The sequence below is a fragment of the Eurosta solidaginis genome, chromosome 3, assembly GCF_040869045.1.
Source record: "Eurosta solidaginis isolate ZX-2024a chromosome 3, ASM4086904v1, whole genome shotgun sequence".
Lineage (NCBI taxonomy): Eukaryota > Metazoa > Arthropoda > Insecta > Diptera > Tephritidae > Eurosta > Eurosta solidaginis.
Genome location: NC_090321.1, coordinates 286,571,268 through 286,596,174, shown reverse-complemented (window position 1 = coordinate 286,596,174; position 24,907 = coordinate 286,571,268). Strand labels below are relative to the sequence as shown.

At 38.3% G+C, this 24,907-nt stretch overlaps 1 protein-coding gene across 1 annotated transcript in view; it reads right to left on the bottom strand.

Moving 5' to 3' along the window:
- Positions 1-24,907, bottom strand: part of M7BP (Myosin-7a binding protein) — a 160,051-nt gene that overhangs the window by 110,915 nt on the left and 24,229 nt on the right. Inside the window, exon 2 of the mRNA XM_067777248.1 lies at positions 11,904-13,305. Coding sequence (XP_067633349.1) covers positions 11,904-12,481 — 578 coding nt within the window. The 5' untranslated portion in view covers positions 12,482-13,305. The remainder of the gene's footprint in view (positions 1-11,903; positions 13,306-24,907) is intronic.

Here is a 24,907-nt window from a genome sequence, read left to right as displayed (position 1 = left end):
TATTGAATTTGAGTTCAGATAGGCCGTTTTTGAAAAAAATTCTGAGATAGGTCGACCGATACGGAGATACGGAGTTTTTTGAAAAAAAAAAAATAAATTATTGAATAGTGAAAGTTTATTTCACTCAGCGGTTGAAAAAGAAAAAAAATTATAGGCCAAAATATTATATGAAATGTAAGCGCCTGAACCTTTAGTCAATTTCGATTCTAATATTGTGTACCATACTGTAAAAGCACAAAAACGATAGCACGGAAGTGTCAAGTGTAGTGCCGATAATATTTTAAGATTAACTAAAGCTTAAAATGTAAAAAATACTATTGAAAGAGTGAAGAAAAAAGAAATGACCGCAAAAGATTGAGGTATATGTATATTGATATGCCCCTAAAATTATACACAGAAGAGTGAGCTGAACCAAAATCGATAATAAGATGTAAGCCTTCGGATAAAAGTTAAGATATCAAATATGCTATTACAATGTCAACGACGTTAAAAAAAAAAATAAATGTAAGGCGCGATAACCTCCGAAGAGATCTAAGGCCGAGCTTCTCTTCCAATTTGCGTCGTGCTCCTCTTGATTTTTCCATACAAATTGGCCGGACGGGACCTACATGTTTTATGCCGACTCCGAACGGCATCTGCAAGGCAGATGAGTTTTCACTGAGAGCTTTTCATGGCAGAAATACAATCGGAGCGCTTGCCAGACACTGCCGAGGGGCGACCCCGCTTAGAAAAATTTTCTTCTAATTGAAAAATCTTATTTCTAAAATTTTGATGTTGCTTTTCCCGGGAGTTGAACCCAGGGCATACGGTGTGATAGGCGGAGCACGCTACCATCACACCACGGTGGCCGCCTCAACGACGTTAATATGAGCAAATTATAAAAAAAAAGGCTTTGCACGATAGTTTCTGCTACTTTTCTGAATTTTTTTCTACAAATTGGCGGTACCTACATGTTTCATGGCAGAAACACCAAAGGATTGCCAAACCAATATAATAATTATCAGTACCTGGATAAAGGAGCTCAGCTCGTGGTAGCACAAGTTGCACATAATGGCTGAATAAATTTTAACGGACTGCTTCACTGTAAATATCTATTTTATTTTTGAATTACAAAAAAAAAAGGACATGCGGCACTCGGGGACTGCCGCGCTAAAGCTATTGCATATTATCAACTTATGCAATTATAATATTTATGCAACATTTTGTTTTCTTTGATATTAATTCAAGTTTTGTCTTTGATATTAATTCGAGTTAACCGTGGTGTGATGGTAGCGTGCTCCGCCTATCACACCGTATGCCCTGGGTTCAACTCCCGGGAAAAGCAACATCAAAATTTTAGAAATAAGATTTTTCAATTAGAAGAAAATTTTTCTAAGCGGGGTCGCCCCTCGGCAGTGTCTGGCAAGCGCTCCGATTGTATTTCTGCCATGAAAAGCTCTCAGTGAAAACTCATCTGCCTTGCAGATGCCGTTCGGAGTCGGCATAAAACATGTAGGTCCCGTCCGGCCAATTTGTAGGGAAAAAATCAAGAGGAGCACGACGCAAATTGGAAGAGAAGCTCGGCCTTAGATCTCTTCGGAGGTTATCGCGCCTTACATTTATTTATTTTTAACCTTTTTAAGCGTGGTGACCGATAAGAAAACAAATTTTTTACTTTTATTGAATAAATGAGAAGTTAATATTTAACTTTCACTTTAACTTTAACTTTATTTTTAACTTTAACTTTAACTTTTACTTTAACTTCAACTTTAACTTTAAATTTTACTTTAACTTTAACTTTAACTTCAACTTTAACTTTAACTTTGACTTTAACTTTAACTTTAACTTTAACCTTAACTTTAACTTTAACTTTAGCTTTAATTTTAACTTTCACTTTAACTTTAACTTTATTTTTAACTTTAACTTTAACTTTCGCTTTAACTTTAACTTCAACTTTAAAAAAAAAAAACTTCAACTTTAACTTTAACTTTGACTTTAACTTTAACTTTAACTTTAACTTTAACCTTAACTTTAACCGCGGGGGTATCGGTCCCCTACCGGGCGCCTCCTCAGGTGGTGGATAGAGGAACGCTTCCCACAAGACGGGAGGTACTGAGTGAATTAAGTACTTAGGGCGAACCAAAACGAGCAATCCAGTGGAAAAATGGGAATGTGTTGCTCTAAGGGCAACACATCCCAAAGTTCCGGTGGAAGGGCGATAGGATGCCGCCCTAAAATACCCCATCAAGCATCCACAGGATCGAGACCAGTAAGATCCTGTTGACCAAAACTGGAAATATGATTATGAACTGATTGCTACGGGCTGGCGATGACGATAGGCTACTACCTTAATAAGCAAGGGTGACACCTTGCCGAAACGGCTGGTAGGTTAATATCGGCATCGTCTCCGTCTCGTTAAAACCTTGGCAGGTCTTCAAGTACGTTCGAAGCACGTCGCCATTAAGTTGGTGGTGCAGGCTCAGTTGAGACGACTCCTGACTAACGCTGTATTCTGGCTCTGAACACAGACTCCCATAAGGACCTGTGTCAACCCACGCGTGGCCTCCCTGCTTCTGCAAAGATAACCACGGGAATTGAAGACGGCGACTGCACATCGTGCGGAGATAGCGGCTTGAAGCGGAGACCCAATAGAACAAATGAGCAACAAAATAAAAACAACAAAGGAAGATAAAAGTAGAGAAAGCGAGAAAGAAAGGGGCGATGAAGCGGTGTTCAAGAAGAGCACTAAAGTGCTGAGATCGCCGGTTTTAACAACCCCCGCTAAAGCGACCTTGTCGGTAATGCCCACACAAGGCACCGAATCGGCGGAAAAGACAAAGGCAGCGAAAGCACAGCTGCGCAATAACCCCAGCCAGTCCACACCTGCTACTGCAAGGGAAAAAGCGTCGGTCAGCTCACCCAATGTCGTTGCACAGCGCGCTGTTGGGAAGGAGAAACGTGCGACTCCGCCAAGAGGCTCACTCTCATACACAAGCCTCGAAGGGAAGAGCCAAGACGAACTGCTGGAGTATGCGGTATCAGTGCTGCGCGAGATGCAGGAAACCGCTCTCAAGCAGAAGACCGTGTCCAAGGACATAAAAACCGGTATGGCTCTTCTCGAGGAAGCGTTAAGCTGCATGGGATCGTTAAGGGCCCAAAAGGTAGATGAGAGCAGAGAATCGGGCCGAAAAAGCAAGAGGGCACGAACGAGCTCAGATTCCCACTCGGAGGACTTGGAAGCCAAAAAGAAACGAGATGAAAGAACAAATACGCTTTCACAAGGTGAGTCTTGGTCCAACGTAGCGCGCCGGAGGCTGAAACAGCGGGCCCAGCCAGCCAAGCAGGCAACCCCCGTCCAAGCTCCTAAAGCTCAAAAACGGGCGAGAAAGAGGAGACAAGCAGCAACTTTTGTGGTAAAACCTGTGGAAGGCAAAAGCTATGCCCAGGTACTAGGGGCCATACGCGGCCAGCTCCGCCCTAATGACACAGGTACGGTGGTACGGTCAGTACGAAAAACCAAATCTGGTAACGTACTGATTGAAACGGCGCGCTGCAGTGACCAGACGGCCTTCAGAGCAGCTATAGGTAGTGCAGTAGGAGAGGTCGGTGAAGCACAACAGCTCTCCAAGCGGATGAAGTTGGAAGTACTTGGCATGGACTGTCTCACAACTGAAACAGAAATCCAAGACGCAATAAGGAGGGAGGTCGGAAAAGAAGAAATCACTAGACCTCTCCGGGTCTCTGTGTTCGCAGCAAACCAAAGAGAACAGAAAATGGCGGTCGTCGAAGTGGACGAGAATATTGGCAACGCCCTACTCAAAAAAGGTAAAATTCCGATCGGATGGATACAGTGCCGAATCAGACAGCGAGCAGAAGTACAACGCTGCTTTAGGTGTCTCGGCTACGGACACCGGAAGGCAGAATGCAAGGGTCCAGACAGGAGTAACGCCTGCTGGAAGTGTGGGCAAAGCGGCCACAAAGCTTCGGCCTGTACCGCAGCTCCAAAATGTTACCTGTGTAATACACAGAAGCTCGATCATGTCCCTGGATCTGGAGCATGCAGCATTTTCAGAGCGGCACTCGCTGTTGCAAAGGCCAAAGTCTCAATTCAATAGTGATTAGTTTTATCCAAGGCAACCTAAACCGGAGCAGACTTGCTGATGAGCTACTACAACAGTTGGTCTTAGACCATAAAGCTAACAGCGTTATCATCAGCGAACCCTATAGAGCCCGAAATGATTGGCATATAGACAACACCGGCACCGCCGCAATCTGGATGACAGATGCAAACGCCAATATTGTGAACCGTGTTGCCGGACAAGGCTACGTCCGCCTAACTACGAATAATACCACAATAGTAAGCTGCTACTTGTCCCCGAATGATCCCATTCAAACGTTCAGGGAGAAGCTTGAACTTATTGAAGACGACCTGAGGGACTTAACTAGTAACCTGGTTGTGGCGGGAGACTTTAACGCAAGAGCCGTCGAATGGGGAATGCCGCAGACTAACACCCGTGGAAGGTTAGTCCTTGAGATGGCAGCCAGGCTCGGTTTGAACGTGCTTAACACTGGTACGACCCCTACATACCGACGGCCAGGCTTTGGATACTCGATCCCCGATGTAACACTAGTGTCAGAAAGCCTGCTCCTGACCGCTGCTGGATGGAGAGTCATAGAGGATCTGACTGGCAGCGATCACAACTACATCACTTTCCACCTAAACGATCCCGGTCAGAGGCAGATTCCGAACGGGCCACGCAGAACAAAAGCATGGGACGCATCCAAGGTCGACTCTGCCACGTTCTCCGCATCAGTACTGGGGGATGCCCGACGGATAATCAACAACTCCAGTCCGACGGAAGAGACGGTTGAAAAGACAATGAGCTGTCTTCGCCACGCTTGCAACCTCTCTATGCCACGGAGGGGAGTGTGGAGGGGTAAAAAGCAGGTATACTGGTGGAATAGCGAAATCGCGGAGCTGCGGAAAATATGCCACAGGATGCGAAGGCTAGCAACTCGCGCGCGCGGCAGGCCTGAGGCTCTAGAAAAGTCGGAAGCGTACAAAGGAGCGAAGAAAGCTCTTAGTGCTGCCATTAAGCAAAGCAAGCTTAAGTGCTGGAAAGCGCTTTGCGAGGAAGTGGATCGAGACCCATGGGGGCAGGGATATAAGATAGTAATGAAGAAGTTCCGTCCGCCAAACCAGCTGATGGACGAGAACCAAATAAGGAACATTGTGGATGGCCTGTTTCCCACCCAACTGCCTAGGGAGGGCGGGTACGTTACCCATGAAGATCGCAACGTGGAACCATTCCAAGAAGAAGAGCTTAAAACTGCCGTGCGAACTATGAAACCTAGGAAAGCATCTGGGCCCGACGGAATACCCGCGGAGGCAATTAAACTAGCTGCAAACGACTGCCCAGAACTTATGTTGCACATGTACAACAAATGTCTCGAAGAAAGAATTTTCCCCACCATATGGAAGACAGCACGACTGGTTCTCATTCCAAAAGGGAAAGGAGATCCCAACTCTCCATCATCCTACCGTCCCCTATGTATGTTGGACACAGCAGGGAAATTGATGGAGAGTCTCCTGAAGCAACGCCTCACCAGAGCGTTACAGGACGCCGGAGGACTGTCGCCCAGACAGCATGGTTTTCGGAGGGGGCACTCTACAATAGATGCCATAGCAGAAGTTATAGACGCAGTCAAGAAAGCCGAGACAGCGTGCCACAGAGCAAGACCTATAGTGTTGCTGGTCACGCTGGACGTCAAAAACGCTTTTAACTCAGCTAGGTGGGAGGACATGCTTGAGGCACTAGAAAGCACTTTCAAAGTACCGCAATATTTGTTAGAAATTTTAAGGGACTACCTAAGAGAGAGGTATCTAATATATGAAAGTACTCACGGTCAAAAAAGGGTAAAAATAACAGGTGGAGCAGCCCAGGGTTCGGTACTAGGTCCCGACCTCTGGAATATAACTTACGACAGTCTTCTTCGATTAGACATGCCAGAAAGCACCTTCCTCGTTGCATTTGCAGACGACGTGGCAGCTGTGATAACAGCACCAAGCTGCGAGCTGGCACAGCTAAAATTAAACCAGGTCATGCGTAATGTAAATAGGTGGATGGCTGAGCACGGTCTCCAGTTAGCAACAGCCAAAACGGAGATCGTCATCCTCACAAAGAGACGTATTCCCACTACCAGGAACATGATGGTTGGGGACCAGCCAATAGAAACACTCGCTTCAACGAAATATCTGGGAGTGAGGTTAGACAGCAAACTCAACTTCTCGGATCACATACGAGGGACCTGCGAAAGAGCTGCGCGCATAATAGCGCAGTTGAGTAGATTAATGGCAAACACAGGTGGCCCAAAGCCATGCACAAGGAAGTTGCTTGCATCAGCCTCGGATTCTATACTCTTATATGGTGCAGAAATCTGGGCGGACGCAATGAAATACCGGAAGAACCGAGTCGCCCTCACCTCGGTCCAACGCAGAGGGGCGCTGCGAATATCTTCGGCTTACCGCACGGTATCAGCTGAAGCTGTCCTGGTCGTTGCGGGAACCATACCGATATATCTTCTCGTTGAGGAAAGAAAAACAATATATGACAACGGATCGCAAGCAAGTAGAGCTGCTGTTGCCATGCAGGCGCGAGAAGAATCGATCCGACGTTGGCAAGACCAGTGGAGCAACAGCATCGTAGGAAAGTGGACTAGGGAACTAATCCCTGAACTTGATCCATGGTTGAAGCGACCGCACGGAGAGGTAGACTTTTACCTGACCCAGTTTCTAACGGGACATGGTTACTTCCGCAAATACCTACACAGAATGGGTAAGGTTGATAGCCCGAGCTGTCTGTACTGTGGGGAAATAGACGATGTACGCCACACCTTCTTCGAATGCAGGCACTTCTCCCATCAGCGAAGGAGGGTAGAAGAGGTACTTGGCGACCTATCCCCGGGCAGTGTCATTAATAACATGACCTGTCGAAGAGACAGATGGGATACGGTCAGCACATATGTGAGGCATATACTTACCAGTAAACGAGAAGACGGATGCCTAGCCCATTAGCGTGAGAGTAGCCATAGAGCTCACGTAGCGCGCACCCGTACCCGAAGTAATGCTAAACGCGGTCCCAGGTACGGGGATTTGCGCGGGCCGTGGGAGGTTAGGTTTTAGTGGGTAGGCCTTCATGGAAGAAGGGAGTCCTACACTCGGAGAGTCTCGCAGTGAGGCTTAAATATAAAAAAAAAAAAAAAAAAAAAAAAAAAAAAAAAAAAAAAAAAAAAAAAAAAAAAACTTTAACTTTAACTTTAGCTTTAATTTTAACTTTCACTTTAACTTTAACTTTATTTTTAACTTTAACTTTAACTTTAACTTCAACTTTAACTTTAGCTTTCACTTTATTTTTAACTTTAACTTTCGCTTTAATTTTAATATTCACTTTAACTTTAATTTTAACCGACAGCAAATGAGAACGAAAAGAAAAAAAAACAGATGAATTATTTAAATATTGGAAGGTAAAGTAGTAGGCAAATCTTTAAAAAAAAAATTTTAGTACCCACTTTCAAGAAAAATTAAATACAAAAACCACTAAAGAAACAGTGCAAACCAACAAAATTTGCTTCAAAGATTTAAAATTTTTCATACAATTTTGATGGCAATTGAGTTAGAAAGACATAAATTGCCAATGACAACAACAGGCAATGCACATGAAAACAGAAAAAATCTCAACATTTCATGTTTTTATGTAGGCCGTAATGGGGATTGTGAGACAAACAAATTATGCAGGGAATTCCAAAAGGCAAACAATAGCGCAAGTCAATTGCGTCGGAATGGCGGCCACGCCTGTATGACTGCTGAGCACCCACATTGGGGAACAAATGGAGAAACATGGAATAAAGCGCGGTAAGCAACAAAGTTGCTAATTATGTTGCTAACAATGTTGCCTGTGTTGGCGGCGGCACAACTCGCCAGGCATAAATGCAGTGTAATTTCATACTTATTTGCATGGATACATACATACATATGTATGTATATAAGGCGATGTGATTTTTTCTTTCTTGTTTGTTTCAAATAAATGTACCTGGCTAATTCTGAAAAGGGTGAACCATGAGCCAAAAAGTAAAGTTTAGCGTAGGATAATTTTATACATGTCAATCGAAACACGCTAATGTCGTCCTCTACGACACAAAATATTGGTCCATTTAGTTGGCTGATATAGAAGATAGTAATGGTTAATCAAATGTACTTACTATATACATTTTTGGAAAAGCTTCTACAATTCGTCCATCATACAAATATAAACTTAGGAAAATAATTAGATTATCTATAAATGTATTTGTTAGGACCGCACTAGTTCCGTCGAACTAATAAAAAAAAGCCGCATTAAAATATGTAGGGCTTGGAGTTAGAAATATTCAGCCCAATTCTAAACTAAAATTCCGTGCGAGTTTTTTCCCTTCTCCCATTTCTCGTATTCTAAATAAAAATTCCTTGTGAGTTTTTTCACTTCTCCCGTTCCTCCTATTCTGAACAATGTTCGAAAAAGCGGAAACCGGTTATGGGAGAAAAGTAGCTATTATGAATGTGAGGGAGAGGGAGATTTCTCTGCCATTTCATAGGAGTTTTTTCACTACTTACATTAAAGGGAATGCATCAAAATAATTAAAGGAAATTGGTTATTTTAAGAAAGAACACTTCTTTGTACAAATTTGTGCTTAAATATGTATTTACATTCTACCACAATATTCTCACTGTTAATACAACAACAACCACAATATTCTTTATTTTAAGTCGAAAAATATATCATAAGCAACGGAAGAGCTCTTCGCATATTTGATGCAGCCATCCAGAAATTGCGCAAGGATGTTTTAAAATGCTTAAATAGATTTTGGCATATGGCGAAAGGCGAACTCAACTCGACTTGGCCGCCAGAAAATTGCTTTGTAGAATGAATGCAGGCAACTCCGGCGGATTTGTGTTATCCCGCCGGTCTTCTTCTTATGCTCCTCTGTTGATGTTGCTGTGGCACCAATTCATTACTCATTTCAGTGAATACCACATGAAATGCAATAATGTGCATTGTTTATACCTTATTTCTTAATTTCAAACAAATTAGCAACAATAATTAAGCTTTACAATTTTTTAAACAAAATAAGAAATGCGCAACGAAATTTCAATTGACAAAACAGCTGACTTCGAAAATTCGAAATTCATATTCCCCAATTATTCTTCTCCCTAGGAGAAAAGAATTGGAGGACTTTTTCCGCGGGAATAAAAAAATCCGCGAGAACAAAATTCCGCGAGAATATTTAGAATTGGTCTCATTTTTAAAATACATGATTTTCTGCAAGCGCTTGGACGCACTTTATATTTTACTTAAAAAAATTTATTTGAGGTGGTTTTAGGTGTACAAATTTTAACACTTAACGGAATTCTAAGGCATGGCCCCATAATTTCTTTTTCAAGTAGCATTAGCATTCAAGGTTGTTAGGATGGCGAAAGCTCGAATATTTTAATACCGATTTCACATAGAAATTTAATCGAATCACAATTTTGTTTAATGAAATAATTATGTTTTCCTTTTCACACAGGGCGACATGATTTATTAAGCGAAGATTTGTCAGTAGCCCCAAAAAAATTCTTTTGCTGGAATTGCAGCGAAAAAAAACGTCGAAAGAAGGCGTTATATCCAATCGAATTATGGAATATGTATAATACCACCAAATTGGGTGAAGCCCGAACAAATAATTCCATCGACAGGTGGCCCAATGCCATCCGAAGTGCGTTTGGGAAACCCTAACATATTTTATTTTACAAATAAAATAAAAAAGGAACGGGCAATAACAGTAACAAAACTGCTGTACTCTTCAGCTGAAGGCGAGCCATAACAAAAACGCAAGAAAAAATATGAAGATTTCGACCAATTTGTTTATAAATGCAAATTCAAAACGATTTAAATAACTATATGCTCGCCATTGCACACAATTTAAAATTCTGGATTGTATTACTTTTTCTTTATACCTAATACCCTCCAAATAAATAAACGTTTTGAGAAAAATTACTGTTTACTCTCTGAATTTTGACTTCTGAATTTTGTCTTTTGAAAAAACTGGTCCGACCATTGTTTAGTACATATATAGTTTGGTTTACAATGGTTCTGACTATTGTTTTCTGACAAAATATGTTTCGGGACATTTATCTTCTGAATCTATTGGTGGCATCGTTGGAAGAAACATCCATATTCACTCTTTATTTATACATAAGTACGTACTACATACATATAAGTAATTATGTCCAACATTTTTATTATTTTTTTTGTTTTTTTTTCAGGCAAAGATACAAATCTTAGTTACCACAATCTCGCCGAAAAAATCATCATTTCAATTGTTTCTATTGTCATGGCAATTATTTTTATCTTTGCTGCTGTCATAAATAGTGATTGTTAGCATTATTGTTGCAATTGGCATTGCAAATTTCGTTGTCAATTATTTTATTGCAACAACAACTTCAAAGAAAAATACAACATTAAAATTGATGCTGGTAGTGTGATGGTTATCAACGAAAATCAAACAACTAAAAATCTTAATATATAAAAAACACGTGTCACACAATTGAGGCCAATGGACTCCTAAACTACCTCACCGAATTTGAATTTGTTTTGCACCCTGTGTGTATTTTGATCTAACTTGAAATATATGATAGGTCTCTAGGCTCTCGAGATATAGGCCAAAACGTGGACCCCTAGAGTGTGTTTATAGAATATGGATATCAAATGAAAACTGTTGATGAGTGCTTTAGTACAGAGTAATATATTATCCAGAGACGGACTGGGACTGGGATAAAATACATACCACCCTCTGTGACAGGCAACAAGGGATGCAGAAGAAAGAGAAGAAATTGAGAGAAGAGAAAAGAGAGAAGGATATTGAGAAAGAGATAGAATGAGACGAAAATGGAGATAGATGAAGCGAAAGAGACTGAGGAAGGAGTGAATAAAGGGATTAGGAAAAAGTGAAGAGGGGGAGGGCAGATTCAAACGGAAAAAGCTTATTAAAATGTATGCAGATAAGCCAAATTTAGGGCGGGACAACGTCTGCCGGGTCTTCTAGTAATTTTTATATATTTTTCCCCATTAAGCGATTGTCACGTTTTGTTACTACTTGACCGTTCCATGTATGTATGTATGTCTGTTTGTTTGTCTGTAAATAATTTTATATTAATAACTAAACAAAAAAATCTGGCCATTGTCTACAAATAATTATTGGTATAGCTTTTAATATCCACTCATTATATTTGTATTTATGCAGAGAGTACAGATTAATATCAACAGTCCCTTCCTACTACACTGGGTTTAGTCAATTATACATATGTATTTACTTATGTAATTTATAAATTTAACCAAATTCGTAAGTGGTGTCGCCGCCTTATTAAATAGTTGAATACTTGTTACAGATACTTTTATTGATAATGAAGGTACAGTGGGTTGGTATAATTAAAAATTGCCTACATATTCAAGTTAAAACTTTGGGATCGTCTGTATTGTGAACTCATAAACAGGGTGCGTATTTTGATGAGTAACGTAAAGCTTTTGAAAAATTTTAGCGTAAAAGCCCAAGAATAAATATTAAGGCCCGCATTCTCTATTACGAAACGAAAGTTCGTTTCGCCTCAGAGACGAATCGGTAGTGTATTTGTACTATGTTAAAGATGGTTGCATATCATTTGACAATTGCTTAAGCTATCCTGTTTGATATAAATTAAGAAAAGTAAAGGCCGAACGAAAATCATATAGAATAACATTGCTAGATAGCAATCGTTCGCAATGCAGAATGAAGCCCTAAAAAGCATTTTGTATAATAAAACTTCAAAAAATGATCGTTGCTTTTAACCCATTCTATATTTGTAATATACTCACCTTAAACGTTCACGCAGTCGCCGATACGGATCTCGCTGTCGATCCAACTCCAGCAATATTAAACGCCATTGTTGCAGGCGCTCGTAGCGTAGCTTTTGGCGCATTTGTTCTTCTGCGTTGCAGCTCATACCAGTGCCGATTACACAGCCAGCGCCAACTCCAGGAGCAACACTAGACGTAACAGGCAATGTTTCGCTCATGCGGTCTCTTTCAATAGTTTCGGTAAGAGTTTTTGCACCTATTACCTTTTCCATCACAGAACACTCAACTACGCCTCCCTCCTTCAATGTGCCGTTTGCACCAATAACAATGCCACTATCGAAGCTACAATCCAATAATGCGGGACTACACGACCCCTTGCCACTATCTGTTTCCAGATTCTGTTGAGAGCTGCTGCGGCTAATGCGACAACTCAGCTCTGTGTTATAGGTTCCCTGTGTGTTAGTGTAATCGCAATTGGCTTTGAAGGGACTTGAGATTTTGGCAAAATTGCTTCGTGGCGTTGTTTGGGGGGAGTGATTGTGCGCTACAGCGATTGCAGGTAAGGCGGTCACTAATAATCCCGCTTTTGTAGACATTTTCTTATTTTCACTCGTTTAATTCTGGCTTTATGACTGTTCATATGAATATATGTATGTATGTATGTATTATTTAAACAGCTTTTTATTTATGTATGTATGTGATCACTTAAAATGCGTTTCACACTTATATATTATCACTAAATAATTTCAATTAATCAAAATAAATTCCAATTAATAAGTCGGTCGATTTACATACAAATTTATTTCACTATTAATAATTAATTAAATTAATTTGTGTTAAAACTTTCATTTTTTTCGTATACTCACTACACTTGGAAAAATATTTAAATAGCTCACAAGCGGCCGTCCGCTAATTCTATGGGTTGGTTGCTTTGCGTTTGGAAGATATTTTTGCTCTGTGCTTTTGTTGGCGGAGCGGCCGTGCATTTGGCACTTCGCAGCTGTCGCGTCAATTTGTCATTGTTTGTGTTGTATTGTTTAAAATTTTTTATTATAAATTTTTTTCGGTACAATCAAATAAATATGTACATAATTATGTAGTATGCGTACATATGTATGTATTGGTAAGCACAAAGTTGTGTGTGTATTTTTTATTTAATTTTCAGTTTAAGCTTCTTTTGTTGTTCACTTTTTGTTCGTTTGTTACTTTGTCTCTTCTCTTTATTATGAAGTTTTTAGCTTTTTTGTTTTGTTTATTCGTATTTATCACGTTTCGCGCAAATATTTTCCCATTTCTACCTTTCTTATTGATAATGAGCTTATCAGCAGACGGTTGTTGACGTTTCACGCGCTTAGAGAAGACGTTCCAGCATCTAAGAGCTCCTTGCCAAGTAACAGCGCGTACGGCGATTCCACAATAGCTGCAAATAGAAAACAAAATTGGCAAGTAGATACATATATTCGCTGAGCTGTTCAAACACAGGGACGAAGCGTTAGTAAAGAGCAACCATCAATTGCAAAATATGGTGGGACGAACGCTTACCGCCTGATTCGAATTCAGGTGTGCTCTGTTTTATCCACAAGTAGGGACACGACATCGATTGGTAAGCATAATACTCATCTCAACGAAGTTTTTTGAAATGCTATCGATTTTTATGGCGTTTTACCAGATGTAGATCCGGCACGTTCCGGTAACAATTAATATATCCCCATACGGAAACGATTTAATATATCCCCATTGAACCTTCTAGGCCACCCCGTTCCCCACTCCATAGTTCCATCAGGAGCCTAGGGTCGCCAGAGCCTCGGCTGCTAAATACGTGTATTATACATTCATATATATGTAACAGGACTCCCCTTACGTAAGTGAGGTTTACAATCGGGTTGCGGAAGCTGAGGAACTATAAGGTTTTAATTGTGCTTATTAACCACTTGAGTACTAAAAAGTTGTTGTCTTGTTCACGAGCGGCTTAAACATCATATGCTGATCTTGAATCTAGTCATTGCTTGAAGAAAGACAGAAAGGCAGGTGGTGATGGTGTTTAGTTAAGGAAAAGTGATTTGTCATCATTGAGGGACAGAGTGCTAAACATTCACCACAATGCATATGTTCGGAATGTCTTATTTGATACACTTTTTGCATCAGATTTCAGGAGTGCTATTTCTAGAGATTTGGAAGCTACGAAAAGTTGTTGTAGGACCGCATGGTTCTTGGGCAGTGTCTTCTGCAGCAGTACATATTGCCACAATGGCATCCTGAACTGTTTTCCTTATTATGACACGGCAGACATCCTTGCCTTGCCTGGAACTTTGTGTTGCGAGAAGTTAATCGCAATTTATATGGAGAGGATTTGCTGGTATATATGAATGAGACCTATTTTCATTTCATGATGGGATTGGGAAACATTTCTACCCGTCAACCTAAAAATACTCAGTCTTAGAAAATCGCATATTCCAGCCAAGAATAACCGTTGAATAAAGCGTTGACAGTGACATATTACGTCGCTTTCGGAAAGTGTGCAAGGTGGAGGCTTTAGAAAAAAATAAGCTTTCTACAGGTCGGAGATACGTGCAGGGCGAAATTTGCCCTCTAACATGTCAATTATTGTTGAGGGAATGTGTACTGTAACAATTATAATGACGTCATCTATATAGGCCTATAACTTTTCGCGATTATTTTAATTCTTTTAAACTATCTAAACTTTATAATTCCAGTAGGAAAAACTAAATATTTTTCATCATCACCCTATTAAACATACATATGTATAGTCAGATGTAGGAACACGCATAATATCTCGATGATGTATTTTAAGCAGTGTTGCCAGAACTTTTTCAGAAAAAAGACTAGATTCACAAAAATGGAAAGCTAAAAAAGGCTAAATAACATTTTTTTTTACGCTAAGAAAACAAGCTAAACCCATTATGGCAACTTTCTATGCGTTTTATTAATTTTTTTCATAAAAGACGCAACAGAGTAAAAAATTTTATTTAATTTATTTATTCATATTATAGTCTAGGACAATCAGAACCTCCTTACAGACTATTTACTAATATACATATCTTAACTAATAAATATATAATATTCAAATTATTTCATTCAGTAGCAGTTTAAACCTAAATTTATTTAATGCAAAATCAATGTCTATAAAACACAGCAAATTAAACTCTCTCATTGCCCTAGCAATTGGAGAATTGGAAGCATAAGTCGTTCTAAATCTATCTAACCAGAAAAAATCGTAACATCGAAGGGTTCGCGATGGTACATTGAACCGTATACGTTCTAAAAGATAGGGCGAGTCAACCGTCCCATTGATGATATCATATAAAAATGTCAATGAAAGCATTGATCTTCTACTCACTAAAGATTTAAGGTTAATTAAAAGACACCTAGAACTGTATGTTGGAACAGGGTCGTGAAAACGCAAATACTGGAGGGCAAATCGCAAAAATATTTTTTGAATACGCTCAAGTCGGTCTATATGGCAGGCATGGTACGGCCTCCAAATGAAAACAGCATATTCTAGTTTAGACCGCACTAGGGTTGTAAATAAAAGTTTTAAAATCCATACTGAAACGGCGAATGAACGCGAGTGTCGAATAAGACTTCGCAATGACATAATTAATCTGACTGTGAAATAGAAACTTCGCATCAAAGACTACACCAAGATCTGATATTTAATCAACAACCCTCAGCGTAGAGTCCCCAATATGATAAGAAACAGGAAGAACATTTTGAGTTTTAGCAAAGGTAATACTAAAACATTTACTTATATTTAAAAGCAGACGATTCCGTCTACACCAGTCCATTACGTTATCAAGATCAGTTTGGAGCATATTGGACTCAGATTGAGTCGTGATTGATGCAAAAATTTTCAAGTCATCAGCAAACAATAAGAATTCAGCATAACTGAAACAATGACGTATGTCATTAATAAAGATAACAAATAATAAGGGACCCAACACACTCCATTGGGGTACACCAGAAGTGGCAGTAAACGACCGCGAACAAATACCATCTACCACAACAACACAGCTACGATCTGCCAAGTAAGATCTCACCCAAGATAGCATACTAGAATGGAAGCCCAAGCCAGCAAGTTTAGATATTAGTAATGAATGGTTGACTTTGTCAAAAGCCTTCGAAAAATCGGTATAGATAGTATCAACTTGTGCCCTCCTATTAAATGAAGAAATACAGTATTCAGAAAATACTGCTAGATTAGTTACAGTTGATCTGCCAGTCATGAATCCATGCTGATTAGGTGAAATCAAGGTATTTACTACGAAGAATATTTTATCCTTAACTACAATTTCAAACAATTTCGAGACAGTGGAAAGTTTAGAAATAGGACGGTAGTTGGCAACATTGCTTTTATTACCACTCTTGAATATCGGGGTAATAGACGTTACCTTCCAAGCGTTTATGAAGTCTCCATTCCTGAGAGATTTATTAAAAATTAATAAGATTGGATACGCAACTGCTGCAATATTTTTAAACAACTTTTAAACAATTTCATAAAAAATAAAAATAAAAAACAGTTAGCAGATTTTTATTTACAAAATAAGAATGTCGATAAAACTATTTTCAATAAGGAAATCTACTTTTTCTCCTTTTAAAGAACCCATGAAAGATGTAAACTCATTCAAACATATTCCATACTTTCTGAGAAACTCTTTTTCAAGATATCTAGCAAATGAATTTTTGGAGGGAATATTTTCATGACACTTTCTGGGCTGGCCGAACCACTGCCGATGAGTGACCACCGGATAAATAAAGTTTTTGAAATAATGTTTTGAATAGGAATATGAAAAAAGGAATTTGAAGTCAGATGGTGTCTTATAAGTCCAAGTGATTTTATATGTGCAATAAAACTTATAATAAAGTACTACTATGATATACTAATCCTTATTCTACCTCTTTATTATAACAGCTTATTTATTTATTTATTTATTATTTAAAGTCGACGACAAAGTATGGTCGACTGCATAATATAAAAGATATATAAATATACAACTCAAAAGTTAAAAATTTAAGATATATCGAGATTTCAACAATGTTATATTACAAACAAAGATATATTAATGAACATTTAGAATTAAAGTTTATAATTTCAGAATATAATAATAATAAGAAATATGAGCAGAAATAAGATCTAATACCGAGATCTTATATTGGCGGAATGCATCAGATTACGCTCAGCATGATTTCGGAATGCAGTGGATTCCAATCTTGCTGTTGGAATGCAACAAGATTCCAATCAGCATGTAATGGGAATCCGGCAGTGCTAAGAGTAGTGTAATGAGGATACGCCATCAGAAGGCATAAAAAAGTAACATGGCCTGTGTTGTTGGAATGCACCGGATTCCAATCAGCTCGATACCTGACCCATAAGATTATACTGCCGGAATGCATACGATTCCGGTCAGTGACTCATGAAAAAGCATATTTTTAACGTTGTTGGAATGCACCGGATTCCAATCAACACAGTACTGTCTTGTTCCTTCTTAATGATACATGTTGATAAATGTTCCTCCATCCTTAAACGAGATAGTGCCTGTTTCTTACGGAAGAAATAAATGCCGGCAAATTAAATTAAATTAGCTTATATCTCTTAAATTAGATAGGCAAGTATTGCATTACGTATAGTGGCAAGAGTACATTCAAGACTGATACAGCTATACAAGTCATTGTAGTGCGCGCACCAGATAAGAAGAGGATTATTTTTAGCAAAGTTTCGTCGACAAAGGGGTAAATAAAAAGGAACGTAGTGCCTGGATACTCTAGGGGTAACCGCAAAAAACAAGCGGCTGAGAAGGTCCGCAGAATCAATTTCTCCAATAATAAGCTTATGGATGAACAAAACCGCCAGTAGTATTCTCCGATTTTCCAGAGTGGGTAAGTTAATAAGAAGAAGTCTACTTCTGTATGGAGGAAGGTGGAGAGCCTGATTTTGGGTGGGCTATATATAAGCCTTATATTAAAGGTCCTGATCCAGCAAGTAGGTTCTTTTAATAAGGCCTTATGTAAGTAAGTTGCAACGGGTCTAGTCCATCGTTTTACGCAGCATATACGTGTCATAACATAGCTCTTTTGTCTACATGTGGACTTAGAAAACCAGTTAAATGTTTCTGAAGAACTCAATTTCGCTCGGAAGCGGTTTCGAAGCAGATGAAACAGTCATAGAATCGAGTGGCGAACACATGGAATGAAAATGATATTATTGCCTTAATAAAGTTACTACGCCTCAATTTTTGCTTTCCATAATGCCAAAATTATCTGTTCCTTAGTCCCTCAAATCTAGTCCGAATTCATTCAATGTTCTCAAAATTGAATCTACATACAACTGTTTATCTAGATTTTCTAAAATTTTGAAGAAAGTTAAAAAGAGCTAAAAAATGTCTAAAAACAGAGCTGAAAATAAGAAAAGCTAAAGCGCAACTTTTCAAGCTAAACGGAGAAAAAAAGCTAACCCTAACTTGAAAAAAGCTAAAATGGCAACACTAATTTTAAGTAGCACTGCCCCGACTTTTTTGGTAGTTTCTAAAATTGCTGCATCCTACTTTTTTCCGCTGCACCTACATTTTTTTATGTCGACATTTGTTCAAAATGAATTTGAACTTTTTTACCTCGTTTTTTATAATTATTTACACAAGCATACATACATACATATGTACTTCGGCGTATACAACTCATGTTAATATACATCTTAATCTTTTAAGCCAATGAGTCTTATGTTCGCTGTCAGTTGTCTGTAGTCTGTTGTACCAATGAAGTTGACTTTGTAAGAACTTTTATGAGCCAAATTTGACATCCATTCATTCCTAATGAGTTTACCATGTGTCATAGCGGTGTTTTCTTAATTACTAAAGTCGAAGCCAAATTCAAATATAAACAAGTGGATGAGTGGCTTTCGTAAATAAATGATAAACTTATTTGAATACTTGTCACAAATTACCTACCTTCCTATATATTTTTGTTAAATTTCCTCTAAAAACAAAAGATCTTCAGTGGAGCACATTTGTAATAAAAATAGTTCCTAACATTATTATAAAACGTCAATAAATCATGAAATTTTCTAATATGCACCATGGAGAACAGACACTACAAAGCCGAGTCGGTGCGATTGGCCCGTGGCTTGGGATGGCTTTTTTCACTTTTTCAAAAACTAGAGATTCCCTGAAGATGATGCAAAATAGCTACCAAAGGCACACGGCAAAGAAGGAAATCTTTATTTTTGCCTTAGGAGAAATTAACTTAAAAATAAAAAAAGGCATAAAAGTATTGGCCAAACAAAACCCAACATATTTATTTTTGCTTTACAGATGTAAAACGCTGACAGAATATTTAAAAACCAAGCGAAAATCAGCTTCAAAGATTCATCATTCAATATAGCCTCAGGTAAAATAGATGCTGTTGCTACTTTTGTCACAACCACAAACACACATACTCAAACATGGCTATTTTTATTATTGCCACACTTCTGTTGCTTGTTTTTTTGAGATTTTCTTATTGTTGTTGTTATTTTGGTTGCTGATACGATCGTATTGCCCACAGTTGTGACCTACAAATTGGAATGCTGAATGTTGAAAGCTTGTAACTAATAGGCGTGAATATTTGTATGTATGTTCGTACATATTTACATGTTAACAGTGAAGAAGCATTGGCACAAGAAAAATGTTGTGGAATTTGCCCAACAGACAGCTTCGATTGGCAACATTGGCTTTGACGTTGATAAACTACAAGCTTGACAATGACCATTAATGTGCCTTGAGCTTCGGATTCAAAGTCAATGCTAAACGATATTCGTTTGGAAGCTCCCAAACACGTAAAGGGTTTACCGGTTTATGATTTTGATCTAGCACTCCCAGTATTATAGTCTGATCATTCTCAACTCAAAAAAGACGTTAGAAAATTACAACTGCAATCTACTCCAGACTAATTAGAGAACTAATGCAAATGTAGTTTATCCCGTTTCGGTATTCATTTAAATTAGTTTTTTTGAAACCGTATTTTTCGAGTTATTTAGGATTAGAAAACGAAGCTCGTTAGTTATCTTAAGTTTTTCTTATTCATGTCTTCATATCTTACGCCCGTGTTAGGCTCTAGAAAAAATGGCTTTCAAAATACATTTTAGTATATACAAGACGTAGTTTAAAACAACATATCGTTAGCTTAATGTGAAAATGTGCTAAGTCACTTTTTTGAAAAATTTTTTTTTAATGCAGTTTTAAAACTTAATTCAAAATACATCGATAACAAGAAAAAAATATTTTAATTTTTAATTTTCACGTGCTGTTTGCAATGATGTGTAAATTGTGCTAAGTGAACCAGTCAATAATATCAATCTGAATTACTAGTCATTTCTTTGTGCGCGCATTTTATTTACTTATTTAATTCATTCAGTCTAAAAGTATATGCTTTGTTGTTGTTGTTGTATTAACGATAAAGACACTCCCCGAAAGCTTTGGGCCGATGTTGATGGTCCTTTGCCGCATATAGATCCGGTACGTTCCGGTAACAAGGCACCGACCATCTCGGGAAGGATTTATATGACCACATTAAACCTTCTAGGCCATCCCGTCCTCCCCACCCCCTAGTTCCATGAGGAACTTGGGGTCGCCAGAGCCTCGGCTGTCAATGAAACAGAATTCGCCACGGGTAGGTGAGGTTGGCAATTGGGTTGGAGAAGCTATATATATATTGCGCTGGGAACCCCTTAAGAGGATTGCCTACACAATAGAGGTTTGCGCCGATCACCGATCCGATCTTACTTTAAAAAGCTTGATATTGCTATTTAAAAAAATAATATTTACGAAAGGTTTTGTTTGTATGTTGTCTAAGCTTTGGTGATTCGACGGGCGAATAGTTTTTTTTTGTTATTATATTATTATGTTATTTGTTATTTTTGTGGACTGTATGTTATGTTATTATTTTTAGAGAGGGAGGTCACTATGCACCTGTTACACCTTGTATTTATTCATTGAGGGCGAGCACTGGGGGCTCTGAGGTATTGGCTGCGGGTTGAGCCACCTTATTTTGCTTTGAAAAGCCCCCGCTTTGGGATAAAAAATGTAACCTATGTCTTTAGAATATTTCACTAACCAGTTGAGAATTACAAGCACACTCAATGGCTAATGAAACATGTTCATAGTTTAAGTCACTTAAACATACTCGCCCGCCTAAACGGCTTAGTCGTCTAGTGAAATTTCCATATGTATTTAGGGAAATCAACGTATTGGCCACTTCGGGAGGATCCGGAGCTTTTGCCTCAAAATCTCGCAGATCGTTCAAAAATTTTCAGGAGTAGCTCCTTTCGGAGGGATTGTCCCTCGTTCACTTACTCCAGAGAGGCTTCGAACCTAACCCCGGTCTTTGGAATTAGTACTGCTGCGTCTGCTGAAAAAAAAGAGATACATAAAATGGTCACACCCTTGTCTGTATATCTCGTGCAATGCGTAGTTTCACCTGGGGTTAACTCCTAATAATCGTCACGGACACAATTTCTTTAAATCATTTGTGGCTCCTTGGCCACACGCACAAAGGCGACTTACGGGTGCTATTAATGGTCTTATAATACCTATGACTCTCGTGACACAGGACGTCTCTAGTTTTTTCGGCTGTTTTAAGAGCTACAATTCCCGATGTGCGAACAGTAGCAATCCCGACCACGTCGACGTCACTTTCCTAGAAGCCCTAGGTGTAGCTCCGAAGACTTTCTAACGTATGTTTTTAGGCGCTATGCTACCGAGCTACACCAGAGAAACACCTTAAAACGTTAGGGAGTGACTATTCGGCCAAGGATGTCGCCCTCGGAATCATAAGCAGTCTAAGTGGATGTCATTGCGGAATGGGTCAAAATCGTATAATCCTCGGCGCATCTACATAATTAAAATTTTACAAAGACCCTGGATAAAATTTTTTAAATGTAGACCAAAGTTTGCAGAGGTTTGTATTCACAAAATAGATTTCAATAGTCTTCGTTAAATCAAAACGATATTTTAGAATGAAAGTCGACCGATTTTAAGTTGAAAGATGTTTACTGCGGTTTTCCGGCCTAATGATATAAGAGCTCATTATGGATGACCGAGTAGCTTCAGTTTTCAGACTAGTTCGACTGTCCACTATGTCAGGGTAGTAGCACACACAGTCATTAGTGCGACTGTGTTGGGAAAGCTTTTGCTTCACCACTATGAGTGTTTTTGCGAAGGACAAAGCCTCATCTCGTAAATATATGTGCCTACGTATTCACATTTGTAAAAGGAGCCGTAACGTGTAGGTGATATTTAAACTTGGTTGATAGGCTACAATTAATGTGATTCAGTCCAGGGGACTAGTTTTACATAGGGCTGCCAACTTTAGGAAATGTCAAACCGGGAGACTTGGGTGTTGAATGGTGAAGTGTGAAAATCAATATTAACATTTCAGACGTTTTGTATAGTTTCGCAAATAAGCAACAAATGTTCGAATGTAAGCCCAAGTGATTTTTCAAACCCTTCTCATACGTACATGTATCCTCATTTTAAGTGTGAGGTAAGAATCATTTCAAAGGAGTGTTTATTCCCCTATAACCTACTAAAGGATTTTGCATCACTGATTTCGCTTATTCTGTCAGTCAATCGCAATATAAATTTTTTTTTTAAATCGGCACCTTTTTTGGGTTATTTGCTTTTTTTTAACAACTTAAGGACAATTTGAAAATATGTTCGCCTTGGGTCATTTTATTTGTATTCATTGTTAATTATTAATTTCTTGAAAAAAAAAAAATATATGCAAAGTGAGCATATAAATTTATTATATAACTTTTCTTTTAGTGTTTAGTTTTAATAACTTGGTGAATTGGGTGATGCAAAGGCCGTGTTAAGCTGACATCGAAAGCGCCAGTTTTTTTAAATAACTTTTGAACAGTTAGAAAGAGTTAAATTTCGCAATTACTTTCTTACAACTGGCAGTGATGCGCATGCGCTCATACCACTTTCGACCATATCCGATAGATTTTAGACATGAACAATAAATGGCCTAAACAGTCTTAAACGAGTAGAAAAGTAGTGAGTAGTGAGATTCAAGTTGTTCTGTCATGCAAATCCTAAAGACCAAGCAATTTGCACCTGCTGGTATATGATGGAAGGCCGTCTGGCCAATGAAGCATACGTAAAGCAACTTTTGTAAAAAAATTTTGAACTCTCTCAATTTTATAGGAGTTATATTCATAGAAAGGATTCCATATTATTGAGCAATATTCAAGACCACTTCTGACCAAGGATATATAAATTGCCTTCAACGTCATAGGGTGGTGTTACGCCTACTTAACCCAGCCATTGCAACAAATTTTGAAACAATGAAGTCAATGTGACTAGAAAAAGAGAGTTTGGAGTCAAAAATTATAGCCAAGTCTTTACTCTCTTGACAACGATTAAGATATTTAACATTTAGTTTGTAGATAAAGTATGTGGCAGTTGTATTTATGGAATAAGACACAACACAGCATTTGTTTGAATTTAAAAATAAATTATTGTCTGTGCATCATCCGGCAAAAGAGTGCAGATCAGAACCGCTAGAAATAGCTTGACCAATAAATAGTATATTTGGTGAACTATATAGTTTTAGTGTTATATTTCAATCATTAAAGGGGAGGAGTGATAGGGAAAAACATATTGAGTAAAAAGTGCTAAGTCAGGAGAAAAATTTGTTTTGAGTGCGGAAATTGTGCTAAGTCATAAAATAGCTGCTGGGTTGACATACATGATTTTTATTTATCCTTTTCAAAGCTTCTACACTCAAAAGCATTACAAGTAAGGTATCCTCATTCACAGTTTTGAAAAAAGGTTATTTCAAAAGTTATTCATTTTTTTTCATCTTCTGTAAAATTCGTAAAAGTTGACTTAGCACATTTTCACATTAAGCTAAAAAAAAAACTTCGAAAAAAAAATCCTCATTTAAAAAAAAAATCATAAAAAGTTGTTGCTGTTGTTGTTGTAGCGATAAGGAACTCCCCGAAGGCCTTGGGGAGTGTTATCGAGTTGATGGTCCTTTACCGGATGCAGATCCGGTACATTCCGGTACCAAGCTCGACCATCTCGGGAACGATTTTTATGACCACATGCGACCTTCTAGGCAATAAAAAGTATTTGAGAGTTTTATTTGAATATGCATACAAGCATATACATACATTAGGCCGGGTCAATTTGTGGGGAGGCAAAAAAATCGCCCATTGCTCTGTGAAAATCATACTCTAGGGATCAAAATAAGAAACTTTGCCGAAGGAACCATACCTCTAAAACGAATTCTGATGTCCCCCCCTTTGGGTCGTATGGGCAAATTTTGAAAAATCCCACTTTGAAATGCCTATGTTTTTTCTTTTTGGAGTTTATTTTTCTGTTTAGAAATTTATTTAGTCAGAACATATGTAAATGAAAAAATTAAATAGAAAAGAAATTAAAAGAAATTATTAGAAATTAGCGTTTTTACAACCCCCTTTTAAAACCAAGGCATCACTGTGACACAATTGCAGATCGTAAAATTGCTTGTGTTGTTTTTTTAAGCCACCACAAGACACAGCAGGTGTAATTGAAATTGCCCCTACCCAAAAGTTCGACCCAAAGGGGGGGACATCAGAATTCGTTCGGCAAAGTTTCTTATTTTGATCCCTAGAATATGATTTTCACAGAGCAATGAGCAATTTTTAAATCGACCCGCCCTAATATATATACATATATATTGTAATAGTGCAATTGATTATTAAATCATACACCAGGATTAACGCAATACTGTTAACTAATTCAGGGCTATATGACGTCATTTAATTCAAAAAATATTACAATGCAATTACTTGGAAAACATTGTTTTGTTTTGTTTGCGTTTTTCTATGCATTTCCTCTTGGTTTTTCACACATCCGAATTGATTGATAAAATATTTAATCAAAGGAAATGGCGAAGTGGATAATCACTCAATTAACTGAACTTAATTTTCAAATATTTTTTTGCTATTTGTGTATTTTGTGCATTTTTCGTTCACACACGCTCAC